The 14,647-nt window shown below is 46.2% G+C and overlaps 1 protein-coding gene across 3 annotated transcripts in view; it reads left to right on the forward strand.

Moving 5' to 3' along the window:
* The window catches only part of Lamb1 (laminin subunit beta 1), a 66,975-nt gene that overhangs the window by 24,997 nt on the left and 27,331 nt on the right, over positions 1–14,647 (forward strand). For all 3 annotated transcript variants that reach the window (XM_029484614.1, XM_021179111.2, XM_021179110.2), the window contains 8 exons: positions 268–347; positions 8,747–8,882; positions 9,953–10,111; positions 11,071–11,198; positions 11,354–11,477; positions 12,276–12,480; positions 13,890–14,033; positions 14,217–14,448. In XM_029484614.1, coding sequence (XP_029340474.1) covers positions 268–347; positions 8,747–8,882; positions 9,953–10,111; positions 11,071–11,198; positions 11,354–11,477; positions 12,276–12,480; positions 13,890–14,033; positions 14,217–14,448 — 1,208 coding nt within the window. The remainder of the gene's footprint in view (positions 1–267; positions 348–8,746; positions 8,883–9,952; positions 10,112–11,070; positions 11,199–11,353; positions 11,478–12,275; positions 12,481–13,889; positions 14,034–14,216; positions 14,449–14,647) is intronic.

Raw genomic sequence — 14,647 nt, forward strand, 5'->3', positions numbered from 1 at the left:
AATAATACTGGCCATAATTGTTCTTTCTGCCAGAGCCATTTGAATGAGGAAAACTGATCCCCGTATGCTCACTCCGAGCCAGGCAGTCCTTTCTCTCACGTGGCACAAAGCTGAGTTTCTTTAGTAAGAATATTCCTACTCCGGGTCTGTTCCCTTGGTTGGAAGAAATACTTGGGCTAATCCAGGCAGGCTGCAGCTTGTTCTTTGCTGAGTCTCTTGTACAGTCAGAGGAGCCGTCCTTTACACGATTAATCTTCTGATCTGCAGCCGCAGCACTGGGGCTTAAGCAATGATTTGGATGGGTGTCGACCTTGTGACTGTGACCTTGGAGGGGCGTTGAACAATAGGTAAGTGGAACGTCATTTGAACTCTGACCCAGGCGCCAAGAGTTCAGGAAGTCTAAGGTTTTGTAGTCCTTTAAGAAAGTCCGATGCCGGGCGTGGTGGCGCACGCCTTTAATCCCAGCACTCGGGAGGCAGAGGCAGGCGGATTTCTGAGTTCGAGGCCAGCCTGGTCTACAAAGTGAGTGCCAGGACAGCCAGGGCTACACAGAGAAACCCTGTCTCGAAAAACCAAAAAAAAAAAAAAAAAAAGAAAGTCCGTAAAGTTTGTTCATCTTTGGTTTGAGTACCTGCCAATCATTTTTCTTGATGATTTCCAGGGTCGGTTATAGGCTGGGAGAGTGAGTTTTGAAATCTTATATGTTGGCCCAGAGGTGGCTCAGTGGTTGCAGAGGACCCGATTTGGTTCCCAGCACCCGCATAACTGCCTATAATTCAAGCTCCAGGCTCCAGTGTCCTCTTCTGGCCTCCATGAGACCTGCACTCATATGTGCACGCACACACCTAGACACAACACACATATACATAACTAAAAACCTCAAAAAAGGATGATTTATTTATGTATTTATTTGCTGTGAACCATATTTAATAGAACTATGGAAATAGCATGAAGGTATGTTGATGTTAGAAATGTGGCATAAGTTTACATTTGAAGGTAGAATTAAGAAAGGCCCATGCAATAAAAGCAGAATATAATCAAATTAGCAACAAGTGTTTATTGATAGTCTCTGTTTCTTGTGATAGGACCAGTGGGTTTTTTTGGGGTTTTTTGTTTTTTGGAAGTTAAGTTCTATGTGTCATTTGCTTATTGTTTCATATCTTGTTTTTTTTTTAAATCTAGGAAATTTGTCTTGTTTTTTGTTTTGTTTTGTTTTGTTTTTAAATAACCCTGTTAGTCAGTTTTGTAGTTTTATTTCTACATATCTCTTAACGTATGGAAGCCATGCATGGCCACAGTTTACAGAAGAATGGTTTGGACAGTTCACAGAGCTGTAAACGGAAATGCAAACACATTTATTTCCTGTTCTCTTTTCCACGTTTCTCCTAGAAGCGCCACTATGAGCAGCTTCCTGTTGCTCCCTCAAACTTACTAGTAGAGTGGAGTATGCCTGTTGAAAATTAGTGTTGTTTTCTTCTCATTGGCTTTTGAATGTTAGGCTTTATCTGTTGTTGTTGTTGTTTTTTTTTCTTTTTCTTTTTTTCCGTGTGTATGTTGTGTGTATACATGTTTGTGGCAACCTGAGGTTTGACACCAGGAGTCTTCCATGAGCACTCTCCCACTCCATCTCCTGAGACGTATACTCCCAGTCAAACCCAGAGCTCACCTACATGGCTAGTGCCCTTAGCCAGCTTGCCCGGGATCCCCTGTCTCCCACTCAGGAGGCGAGGATCCCAGGTAGGTTGCCAAACACTGACATAGGTTCTGGAGATGCAAATTCATGTCCTCTTGCACAGGACGGAGCCCTGTGCTTCTGTTTTAATAGACAATTTCAAAGAGAAAACCAGCCTGTGATTTTCTACTTGCCTTTATTTTCATTGTGTCCACAAGTGTGCACACATGTGAAGGTCGGAAGACAATTGAGTGAGTTGAGTCTCTGACTCCAGTGTGGTGCTCAGGTCATCAGACAGGGTGGCATGTCCTTTAACCTATGGGACGATCATAGGTTAAACATGTTATCAGAAACTTGCAACGTTTCCATTTGTAAAACCTTTGTCTTACACTCATCCACATCTCTGTTTGCAATAGTGTTCGTATCTGTCAGGTGGGGAAACACTTGGTAATTTCCATCTTCCCTTTTTAAATGTGCTTCAGTGAAGCTCTCTGAAGACATGCCTTGATGAGTTATCAGTGACGAAACTGCTGAGCCGAACAGCATCCATGGTTTCATTTTCAGAGAGTGTCATATTATTCCAGACAGATTAAAGCAGCTGATTTCCCTTCTGTCTGTCAGAGAAGCACTGGCCCCCTGGCCCTAGCCTCCGCTAGTAGCAGCAATTGTTTTTCATTAATTTAATAGATGGAAAATAGATTCTCATTTGGTTGTGAGGATCTTTTCTTTTCTTTTTTTTTTTTTTTCTTTATAACTTAAATCGGTTCACAAGGTTTACACATTATTTTTAGTTCTTGAAATATGCTAGTGTTCTTGGAATTGATAAAACGTGTGAATCACTATGGAAATATATAATATGTGTTTAGCTGGTTGTTCTATGTCGTGGGAGTTGAGTTAACCACAGTTGAGTCCAAAAAGAACTCTGGTCTCTGTCACTGGATTAAACTCAACATCTGGCGGGGAGAGTGTGACTGCAGAGACAGATGTTTCCCTGTCGCCTCAGTCTTCCCTTAGAGAACTGCAACCTTTGTGTGCTCAAAAAACTTGACTCTCTGACAAGTTCATCTCCAACCTCATTGTCTGCTAGGAAAGCCTGAGACATGAGATCTCAAGAAGGTGTTCTCTGTGGCCTCTTTATTTGGGTTTGTTGTTTCAGAGTATACTGGGGATGCAGTATGGCCTATGGCCTCTAGAGTACTCTTTTCTTAGAAACTCCTGAGGGGAAGCAGCTGAGATGATTCGATTCCATAGCTGCAGGGAAGGAAGGCTCTGGTCCACCAGTGTGCAGTCCTGTCTCCTCCACTCACAGCTGTCAGCCCAAGTCCTTCCTGAACAGATAGAAGTGGCCACCATAATTCAGGAATGCCTGGTGTTCCTTTATCCTTCATGGTTTCTGTTTCCTTGCTTTTTTCTCTATTGCACATACACTTCTGGTCTTGGTCTTCACTCTGGCCCATCTCAAACACCAGAGTATGTTCATCAAAAAACTCTTAGTGAGGCCTTTAAAGCAGGTGGTCCCCTGAGCTAGCAAGAGTGTCGAGACTCACTGTTCTATTGGGGCAGGGTTGGGGGTGGGGTTCCGCCTTTATAGATAGATACCTTCCAGCTCCGCAGCCCTATGAAGTCCTGTGGCAGTCACTTTCAGGGTTCCTCCAAGAGGAGTTTTGAAGGAGTTGCTTAGGCTTGTCCCTTAAACTCTGCACATACGTGTGTAGGTCAGAAGATAAGAGGGCAGCCTTCAGTATGCTATGTCTCCCTCCACCATTAAGATCCCAGAAACGGATTTCAGATCAACAGGCACTCTACCCACTGGTCCATATGGCCAGCCGCCCCTCTCCCTTTTCTGTGGACACATAATCATACTGAATAAAGGTTGAGCGAGAGAACTTGAGAAGCAAAAGGATTTTAAGATGTAGTAACTATGTATATACTTCTTAGGTGAAGCATCTCTATGACTCAAACACCCTCAGGGTTACTTTAGCTAGGGGCAGAATCAAGTAAAAGAGGCTTTAAAACATCAGCTAGCCAAGTAGGATTTGAGTTGTACAGTAAAGACTTAGTCGTCCATGGCTAGTAAGTAATGTTGACAAATAACCTGAATTTTTAACTATTTTCAGAACTAAGATCTAATTGTTTTAAGTGATAGAACCAAAGCCAGGTTAATGAATTTTTGTCCAGACTGTTTGCTTTAATGAGTGAATAAGCATTAATGGCAGTGGTTGCTAGACAAACAGAACTTTAGAATATCTCTGTAACATCCTTCCAAATGTTCTAGGTTAAATGTTGGCCCTTGGGTCAGCCCTGGGCATCTGGCCTGTGGCCTGCTATGTCTTGGCAAGAGCTCAGAGCTATAGCTTCCGTCCTCCGTTGTGTCTTAGAAGGTGTATACTACTTTAAGCTCTTAACCTTCTCCTGATGTTCTTTTACATTTATTTATATTGCTTCGTGTCTCCCGTGGCACCAGCTCTGTGAGGCGTGCGGACGCTCCATCAGCAGGGGTGTGTGTGTGTGTGTGTGTGTGTGTTTGCTGAAATTTACCAACTGTGAAGCTAGAGCAGAGGTTACTAGATACTTCCTCAGCTCACTAAATAACTGCCATTTATCTAGCCTTTTGTTAGTTGCTATGAGGGATGGACACTAAGAGGTTTAGGGTAGCCTACCTTCCCGTTAGGAAGCATAGTTGCAGTGGAGGTGACACTACCCAGAAGAATGGGTAGTGTGGTCTCCCAGGTGAACCAGCTCTTGTTTGGAATCAATCGTGAAGGAGATGAAGGTGTTAAATACAGCTGTTGGCTCTTAACGAATGTTGTATTTAATACTTTAAAAGTTTTCATTGTTAATAGAGAAAAGCTGGACTTGAACTCTTCCTGTGCATTCATTTGTAACTGAAAGCAATTATGTTTCCATTAGAACTTTTAAATGTCTGCGTTTGTGAGAAATCTGTGCTAAATAATCTTAGCCTTGACCTATTGGGAACCCGAGAGGCTGTATTAGTTTTTGATTGCTGCCAGAACAAATAGCCACACTTTAGTGGCTGAAGACAACATAGATTATTTTGCGGCTGGGTGAGGCAGCTGTCTCTAGATTACGGGCACAAGAGGGTGTACTGCACTGCTTTTGAAGGACAATAGGGGCGAAGGTTTCCTGCTTATTCAGGTTTCGGGTGGTTTCCTTAAAGTTGCAGAGTGATCCTATTTTCTGCTGGATGTAACAGAAAGGCAAGGCTGTTCCCAGTCTCTAAAGGCATCCACATTCCATGATTCACAACCCCCTTCAAGCTCTTTCCTCAAAGCCATGACACCATAGCTTTCTAACCCACTTCTCTGAGCCCATGTAGCTGGACTGAGTCCACCTAGATAATCCATGACCGTGTCACATCTATTTCAGGCTTCCTGCCCTTCATCATATCTGCAACGTGCTTTTTTGCCAGCAGGTCCCTGGGAGGATAAACGTGGCTCAGAGCCTTCATTTTGTCTTATGTCATCTTTGTTACTGAGTCAACAAATAGACTCTATTTAGGTTACAGGAAAACTTGTCGTGGGAGTGTGAAAAACCATATAGTGTTTCTGACAGGTGATGTTTGTTTGTTTGTTTGTTTGTTTTAATATAGATTAGTAAAGAATTTGGATTTGGGAATGAGTTTTGAAAGCAGAATAAGGTTGATGGCCTTTTAGCTGGGAGGAAAAGGGTAAAGGTGGGGATTGGTGGGCCAGAGGGTAAAGGCTAAGGAGTGGGGAAGGGTGGGTCAGAGGGTAAAGGTTAAGGGGGTGGGAATGGGGGGTCAGAGAGTAAAAGTTAAGGGTCAAATTGTTCTACTTCTTTGCTCTCATTCACATCTTTCCCTTGCACATGAGAACCGTCGTCCTCCAAGCTTCAGGGCCACATATCTAGGAAGCCTCCCTTAATCTTCTCCATCAGACACCCAGAGTGCTTTGCTCCTGGCTACATCTTGTCTTAGTTAATTGCTTCATTGCTTCTCTTCCCAATTAAATTCTAAGTTGAGGAGTGAGACATTCCTCGCCGCTCCACCCCATATTATTTACCCATAAATAATGGCCTCACCCAGTGAACGCAGGGGTTGATTTAGAAGCAAATTAGAATGGAGTCAGAGCATGGGGCACCCATGCCAGCACACAGTTAGTTTCCAGGGACAATATTTGTTCAGTAAATATTTGCTGAAGAGTATGGGGAGTGTGGCTCGTCTGAAAGCACAGGGCCGTGCCAGGAAGACTAGCAGCTGTTCTACAGAGCATGGGCTGTGGAGCTGCAGCAAGCCAGGCAGACGCATCGTCCCCGGCATGACTAGGTGCAGAGAAACACTCGTGGGGCCTGCGGAGGCAGGGCCATGGGGAGGCGGGCTGTGTAGTGATTGATGGTTAGCACGGGAGAGCTAGGTGTAGGAAGATTTAGAATATGGTGATATTGTGGCCTAAGAGAGGAGGCTGCTAAGTGCAGGCACATCTTGAGATAAGACTTACATGTTTGGATTGAGAAAGAAGTGTTATCTCACACCACGAGAAAGGATTTAAGATTTGAGTGTTTAAGAAAGAAGGAGAAGGTGGTGCAAGTGAGGGAAGGAGCCGAGGCTGGAATTGCAGAAGTGGAATTTTAGCAGTTGGGCTCCTGAGCTGTAAGGATGAAGAACATCTGTGCAGAGACAGAGACAGCCTGGGGAGGCTCCGGAAACAGGAGTGTGGAATTGAAGCTCTGCTCGTCAGTAGCGGTGATTCCACTCTGTCACGAGTCTTGTGATCGACCACAGAGCTGCGAGAAGCAAGGTCTTTCTAGATCTTTCCTTGCAATCGTGTCTTCCTGGAATCGTTGTTCATTTAGAATTGTGCAGCCCAGAAACAGCCTCGTCTGTTCTCATTGCTTTTTTTTTTTTCTGATGAGAGTGGGAGCTAATTGCCTTTGGTGGTTCATGCGGTTCCTTGGGACACATCTGCAGCAGAGGAAGAGGGTCCATATGTATGCTGCAGTGTCTGGTGACTGGATTTCTGAAGAGTTGGTGGTGGCCAGAAGTGCTGGATCCTAATTAGAACAGGCTTTCCTTTCCTGGGAACTGGTTCTGTGGCTTTAAGAACTCCTAGTCCTTCGGGGTAATGACTTGTGGTGCAAGGGAGGGTGTCCACTGGCTGGTGACAGCTGGGTGAGATGTTTCAAGCAAGCTAGGGCCTGTTCGTTTGCTGGAGCTGCAGCTTGCCTGGGGCTTGAGGTCCTCTAGACTTTGGAGTGGGCTTAAGTAAGGCTATAAATCACATCTTGACTTTTACTGCAGTGGAAATGGATGCCTGAAGCCAGGTGTGGGATTCGGTCTGAAATCCCAGCAGTTAGGCTGAGGTAGGAAGATGATGGTGACTTCCAGACCAGCATGAACTATTTACTGAGACTCCCATCTTAAGGAAAATAAAACCAACAAGAGGATGCCTGTCTTTGGGTTTCACCTGACTTATAAAATACTAGTGTGGAAAGAATCAAAGAAATATAGAAAAAAAAAACAACGAAACAAAAAAAAGAAATATAGCAACGGAAAACATAAATACATCAGTTTATACAGATAAATTTATTATCTAAAATAATGATATATTGTAAGAATTTATCTACCTTAATCTCTATTTTTTTCTAACTTTCCTTCCTTCATTTGTCCACCCACTGGGCATACTCCCTGCACAGAGCACTAGGCTTGGGTGGATGTGGGCAGTTAGGGGTGAAAGCCCAGCCCCAGCCCTGATTTTTCCAGTCCAGCTGCTGGTTAGAGATCTGCTAATGATTAAGATAAGGGAGAGAAAAAGCACCCGGGTTTTATATGCAAGTAAGGAAGAATCACATTCTCAGAGCGAGTGGTAGGAGGAAACTAAGCCTTCTAGAAGTTGGTCTAGGCTCCGAGTAGGACCAGAAGGCTCAGTGCCTTCACTATAGGGAAGTGGCAGGCTTCGTTGTAAATAGTAAGCCTACAGAAGTAAGGCAGTGGCACGCAGAGAAAGCTTGAATTGTGCTGGGCACTGGAGGTCGGGAAATAAATACCACAGCAGGAAAGTTGAATCTGTAGACACTCTGCTAGGATAGAAAGGTCATCCAGGCTAAAGAGACAGCCCGAGCCAAGGGAGGAGTCACAGTCACTACTGCATTGAAAGTTGCAAGCCCTGCAGCTTGGTTGGTGAGGTCTGGGTTGACAAGGGCGAGATTTGAAGGTATAGCCCACCTGTGCAGTGTGTCAGGAAATTACATCCTTGGTGCCTCCTAGGAAGGCAGTGAGGGGTAGACGTGTGAAGGAGTTGTATTGAGGTTTGGTATTTGACAAGAATACCAATTAGAAAACTGGCCTTTGCTGACCGAGAGAACATAGCATGTCCAGTGGAGGGGAGGAACGCAGAAGTTGGTTCTTGGTGACTCAGTGTGGGGTGGGATGTCATCAGCCCAGTGGAGAACACAGGAGGGAGGGAGACCTCTTTGGATCCATTGTTCTAAGGAACTGCTGAGTCCAAGATGTCCATCAGGGAGTTGGGTATTCCGATCCGAGGTCACAAAAGGAATTGTAATTAAAAGCAGAAGTGGGCCTAGAAAGATGTCTGGGTGGTTAATAGCCCTGGCTGCTCTTCTAGAGGAGCTGGGTTCAGTTCCCACATGGCAGCTCACAGCTGTCTAAACTGCAGTCTCAGGGAATCCAATGCTCTCTGCTGGCCTTCTCCAGGACCGGGAATGCATGTGGTACGAACATACATGCAGGTAGAACATATGCATAAGATAAAGGAACAACAACAACAAAAAAGCAAAACAGCGTTTAAGATTCCAAAGCAAACAGTTTTGCAGTGTCTGCAGAAAGTGTTGACGTGGTGTAGCCGGAGCCTAAGGGAAGAGGGGAGAGTGAAAGTCCAGGCCGCAGAACACTCAGGATGATGTGTTAGTCAAATTTGGGATTTGCTTACAGATATTATTTTCCCCTGCATACCTTATTGTTTGAATGAAATATGAAAATATTGGCCCATGACAAGCCTAATAGTAAACACAGAAGGACTTATAGTGGGTTCGTCTGTGCCTACCGTAAGCCCTGATGAGCGCTTGCCTCCTCCTCAGCTGCTCCGAGGACTCCGGCCAGTGCTCCTGCCTGCCCCACATGATTGGGCGGCAGTGTAACGAGGTGGAGTCCGGTTACTACTTCACCACCCTGGACCACTACATCTACGAAGCCGAGGAAGCCAATCTGGGGCCTGTAAGTAGGGGAGCTTCCGGCAGCTTGGTGGAGAAGCACTTTGGGGGGGGGGAGGGCAGGCTGTCAGGGGATGCGCGTGCTTCATAAAGATGTCACTTAAGTGTTCTTTAGATCTTGTCAGCACAGAAATAAGGGTGAAGACATGCTGTGGTATTTAAATGTGAGTTGATCTGAAATTCACAAGGAGACTTTGGAGAGTTCTCTAATAAGCTTTTGGTTGGTGTGTCTATAAGAATAAGAATTTTCTATTCTTCTCTCTATTTGTGCTCCAGAGTAATTGTAGATCTGACATCCTTTAGACCCAGATATACTTTGCTTACCACCCAAAACTTTACTGATGTTAATGTATGTCTGGTCCTTACGCTTAACTGAAGCACAGCTGCCGTGGAGACTTTTTCCCCACATGACATGTTGACCTGATCATCCTCACAGCATGACTTCTGACTTGCAATAAGGAAGAAAGAAACTGCCAGAACTCTTAAAGACCTAGGCTGCCATCCCCTGATACTCTGTGTAGTCACCAGTTCCTGGGCTTGTTCGCAGGGAGTGCCTCTTGGTGAGGACTTGGTGGTGGCCATCTTTGTAGATGACCAGACACTGGTTCTATATAGTAACTGTGAATATTCTACCAGACTGAACTTATCATTAGGGAGGACTCACCAGCATATCACACTGCTTTTGTGTACTTGGCAAGAGGTAGGAGGAGAAAGAAGGGACTGCCCAGGACACTGCACTAGATGCTGGAGTATCTTACCACCTCCAGACATGCTCAGAAGCCAGTGCGGTTTTTCCCCTTTGTTTAGCCACTGGTATGTCATGGAAGGTACATCCCAGACTTTCGGCTTCCATCTCCAATGTTCCAAGATGACTCCAACAACAAATGTAAAAGCAAACCAATTACTTGTGTTTGTGAGAGGAAAGACTAACAAACCTAAAGACTTACTATCTTCAGGGAGTTTGCAGCTAGGAGACAGAAAGTAGGCATGGTTTTGAATCTTTAGACTTCGGCTGTGAGGTGTAGGTGAATTCCATTCCATACAAAGAATAACGAGTGTCCTCTTGTCCCCCAGGGAGTCGTTGTGGTGGAAAGGCAGTACATTCAGGACCGCATTCCTTCCTGGACAGGACCTGGCTTCGTCCGGGTGCCTGAAGGGGCTTATTTGGAGTTTTTCATTGACAACATACCGTATTCCATGGAGTATGAAATCCTGATTCGCTATGAGCCACAGGTGAAGAAAGCCATCAATATGCCTCATGGTTGGGGGGTGGGGGGGAGATTCAAGGGATTGTAACTAGAAAAACACTACTTCTGATAGCTTCTAGAACATTCTGTGAAGACAAGTTTGCATTGAAATAGATAACAGCCACTGTTTTCTCTAACCTCCTCCATGCAACTTTTTGAATCCAGCTTCTCATTCCACAGTCTCCTGTTAGGCCCTTAACCTGGCTGCTGAGTTAAGGAGGTAATGATGATGTATCAAAAGCTTTCCTCCCCCTGAGACATCGCTGCCCAATGACTATTCCCCCTAGTGTAGTAAAAGGCCAAAGGTGACATTATAACAGAAAAAAGTGGCACTGGGAGAGTCATGTACAGGGCTCGGGGCCAGAGCTTCTAGAATATTCCCTAAAGACCCAGATGCAGGGCAGGAGTGGGAATTCCCGATCTAGGCTTATTATGATGAGTGGGAATTTTTGTTAACTGGTTTTTGTTTAGTTTTGTGTTTTTCTTGAGAGACAGGGTCTTGCTTTGTAGCTGAGGCTAACCTTGAACTCAAATCCTGCCTCATTCTCTTGAGTGCTGGGATTAGAGATGTATACGAAGCTCAATAGCCCCCAAGGAGATTTTTGATCAACGGATCCAAAGGGAAGAAAGGAGATGTGAAGAGGGGTTTGCTGAGAATCACTCTTAGTGCCAGATACAGGAAATGGCCAGAGCTGCTCTTGGAGAAAGGACCAGGATCAGAAAAGGCTGTCTTGAGCAGGAAGTGGTCCTTACGTGAGCTTCACCGGGAGGAAGCTGGTGTTAGGTCCGCAGCTGGGTAGTAACAGAGGAAGCATAAGGGACAGAAGGAAAGCAAACTGTCTGTTTTCTAATGAAACTCAGTCACTGTGGAGAGGTCTTCCCAGTTGGACTGGCTGCAGTGGGCTAGCCCAGATACTCCTTTTAATTCTTTGTTTCCTGTTCTAGCTGCCAGACCACTGGGAGAAAGCTGTCATCACTGTACAGCGGCCGGGGAAGATTCCAGCCAGCAGCCGATGTGGTAACACGGTTCCCGATGATGACAACCAGGTGGTGTCCTTGTCACCGGGTTCAAGGTCAGTCGATGGGGTCTTAGAGACTGAGTCACTGGCTATGGAAGGCCCTCTGTTGGACGATCACCATAAGCTCTTGTTTTTTTTCTTCCTGTTGCTATTCTTGGGAGCTTAAACTTTGCTTTTTTTCCTTGTGTTTCTCCCTTGTCTGGGGGCAGATATGTTGTCCTCCCTCGCCCCGTGTGCTTTGAGAAGGGAATGAACTACACGGTGAGGTTGGAGCTGCCCCAGTATACGGCATCGGGCAGTGACGTGGAGAGCCCTTACACATTCATCGACTCGGTGAGTACCAGGCTCCTGTCAATCAGAGAGCCTAGTAGGAAGTGCCCAGCTGCCACCCCAGTATTGTGTGGAGGGACAGAGCTGGGCAGGGAGGCAGAATGGGCCCTCTCTGCCTCTAGAGCTTCTTTGTGTATAGCAATAGGGTGAAAGTTCAGATCCCATTTCCTGGTGAAAATCCTTGACCAGAACCCACCAGTCCTTGAATGTGAAAACCTACCAATTCCTGAGCATAAAAATCCTACCAATCCTCACCATGGAAATCTCTACCCTGGAAAACTCTCCCCTCCAAGTCCCTATATAAGCCTGTCTCCTACCCAGTTACCTGCTGCTTCTCCCCATAGCAGAGGCAGCCACCTTTTGGCTCCCACAGTACATCTCTTGAGTGAGGTACATTCTGCAGTATGACATTGGCTCCCAGCTGCCAGGATACCTTTTCCTTTAGAACTGTAATACCTCTCTATCAGAGACCCCTTTCCTTCAGAGTTGTGAAAAGCTTCCTCTGGGTAGCCTTTCCCTCTCAGAGCTAGAACACTTACAATAGGGTTCTACCTTTCTGGGTAGGTTGTGTTCAAACCACTTCCCCACAAATCGGTGAACCTCTTCAGCAACAGTTGTTTCAACTCCCCCCCAAGCAGTATGAAATCTGTCTCAGTATTTTCTGGGCAGAGTATTTATGACTGGGAAGGGTTCTCTAAGTCAGGAGTGTCATTAGCTTCTCTTCCCAGTGCAGAAGGCTGTTGTATGGTTTTGGCATGGGCACATCCATGGGGTCATTGTGTTATTCTCGTTCACTCGTAGCTTGTTCTCATGCCCTACTGTAAATCGCTGGACATCTTCACTGTTGGCGGCTCAGGCGACGGGGAGGTCACCAATAGTGCCTGGGAAACCTTCCAACGCTACAGGTGTCTGGAGAACAGCCGGAGTGTGGTAAAAACACCTATGACGGATGTCTGCAGAAACATTATCTTCAGCATCTCTGCCTTGATTCACCAGACGGGCCTTGGTAGGTATTGCTTGAGCCACTGCAGAGGCTACAGTTAGAGCGTAGTTACAGGGCCAGTGTTTCTGGCACCAGGAGGTACAGTGGGGTATACACCTGTATTTCCTGGGAGGCAGGTTGACGGACGTGAGATCTTAACCAAGTTTGTCTTTATTATTATAAATGTTTTAGTTGGCCTTTTAATCTCAGTACCCAAGACAGAGGCAGGCAGATATCCATGAGTTTAAAACCAGCCTGGGTCTGTATAACAAGTTCCATCCAGGACTTTATAGTAGATAGAACTTTGTTGTGAAAAATAAAATAACATGGAATCCACATTAAAGAAATTCACAAAGAGGGAAACGTGATGTGGTTTAGCATACACGCTGTTCTTGTAGAGGTCCCAAGTTCCATTCCCAGCACCCACTCCGGGTAGCTCACAGTCACCTGTAACTCCATTTCCCAGGCATCCAGCAGCCCTGCCTCCAGCAGCCCTGCCTCCATGGGCCCTAAACTCATGGTATTCTTAGCCATACCAACATACACATAATTAAAAATAATAAATCTTAAGTGTACACGTGAGAGGTGTTGTGTTTTATAAAAAGATAAGAGGGAAGGAATATGTTTAGTGTAGGTGCAGTAAGGTGTTGGGGAAGAGGGTGGCTCTGCCGTCCGTGCGAGGGCATCCCTTCCCTCTGAGGGATCAGCCACGTGATGGCATAGTATAGAATAGAGTTTATTCAGTGAATGGGAAAAGGGGAGTTGAGGTGGTAGAGACAGAGAAAGGCAGAGAGAGCGAGAGTAGAGGAGTAGAGGCTGGCCATGAGCGTGTGGAGAAGGGGGTGGGGGATGGAGAGAGAAGGGGAGCAGGAGCACGAGGTCAGAGCGAGAGAGAGAGAGAGAGAGAGAGAGAGAGAGAGAGAGAGAGAGAGAGAGGGAGGGAGGGAGGAGGGGGCGAGCAGCCTCTTTTACAGTGAGTCAGGCACACCTTGCTGTTGCCAGGTAACTGTGAGGCGAAGCCTCGACTAAATGCCAACAAGAGGTAACCAGACACACTGTATGAGGATGTAGCCTGTCTGTAGGCTATGAACATTGAGGACTGAGAGTCAGGGAAGCATCAGCTAATGGAAACTTTTCTCTAGGAAAGATCAGACCAGCTTCAAAGGTCACAGGAGTTTAATGTCATCAGAGAGTTGAGTTCTGGAGCTAAGGGGAGAAAACTGTAATGACTTCCTGCCTAGAAAAGTGCTTTGATCTGCCAGGGCAGCTGGTTTGTTCTCTCCCAGTCAGCACAGGGGTGATGTGTTTAAACCGAACTTTTCTGAGCCAGAGTAGAACAAGGGTCAGGGCGTGTTGAGGGAGAGACAGGGCCAGTTGCATTGAGGGACGGTGTTCTGCTCCTGCAGTCAGCCTAACTGCTCTCTTCCCTGCAGCTTGTGAATGTGACCCTCAGGGATCTCTGAGTTCCGTGTGTGACCCCAACGGTGGCCAGTGCCAGTGCCGTCCTAATGTGGTTGGAAGAACCTGCAACAGGTGTGCCCCGGGCACCTTTGGCTTTGGCCCCAACGGATGCAAACGTAGGTGTTATCGGAGACTTTGTAATGAATTCCGGTGATGGTCCCCGGGGGATTCCCTGGCTTTCAAAAGCAGAATTCTGCTCCGAACCGGATGGCATGAGCCCTGAGGCACAGTGAATGTGGCTGGGCACAGGTGAAGGCACGTCTGTCTAGCTCATGAGTTTTTGTGTGCTTTGTCTGCAGCTTGTGACTGCCATCTGCAAGGGTCTGCCAGTGCCTTCTGTGACGCGATCACTGGCCAGTGCCACTGTTTCCAGGGCATCTATGCTCGGCAATGTGACCGATGTCTCCCTGGGTATTGGGGCTTTCCCAGCTGCCAGCCCTGCCAGTGTAATGGCCATGCTCTAGACTGTGACACAGTGACAGGGGAGTGTCTGAGCTGTCAGGACTACACCACAGGCCACAACTGCGAAAGGTATGTGGGCACCACCTCGGCAAAGTCAAGATAATAGAGTAGGCATGGTGACTTGTGGGCAGAGGCAAGAGTATTGGGAGTTTGAGGCTATCCTAAGCTACATAATAAGGACTTGTCTCAGAAAGAGAAAAAAAAAAAGAGAATGACATCATCTTTGGCTAAGTAAACATTATCCTAGAAACCACAGAATTAATCTCCT

This window comes from Mus caroli, chromosome 12 (assembly GCF_900094665.2).
Source record: "Mus caroli chromosome 12, CAROLI_EIJ_v1.1, whole genome shotgun sequence".
Lineage (NCBI taxonomy): Eukaryota > Metazoa > Chordata > Mammalia > Rodentia > Muridae > Mus > Mus caroli.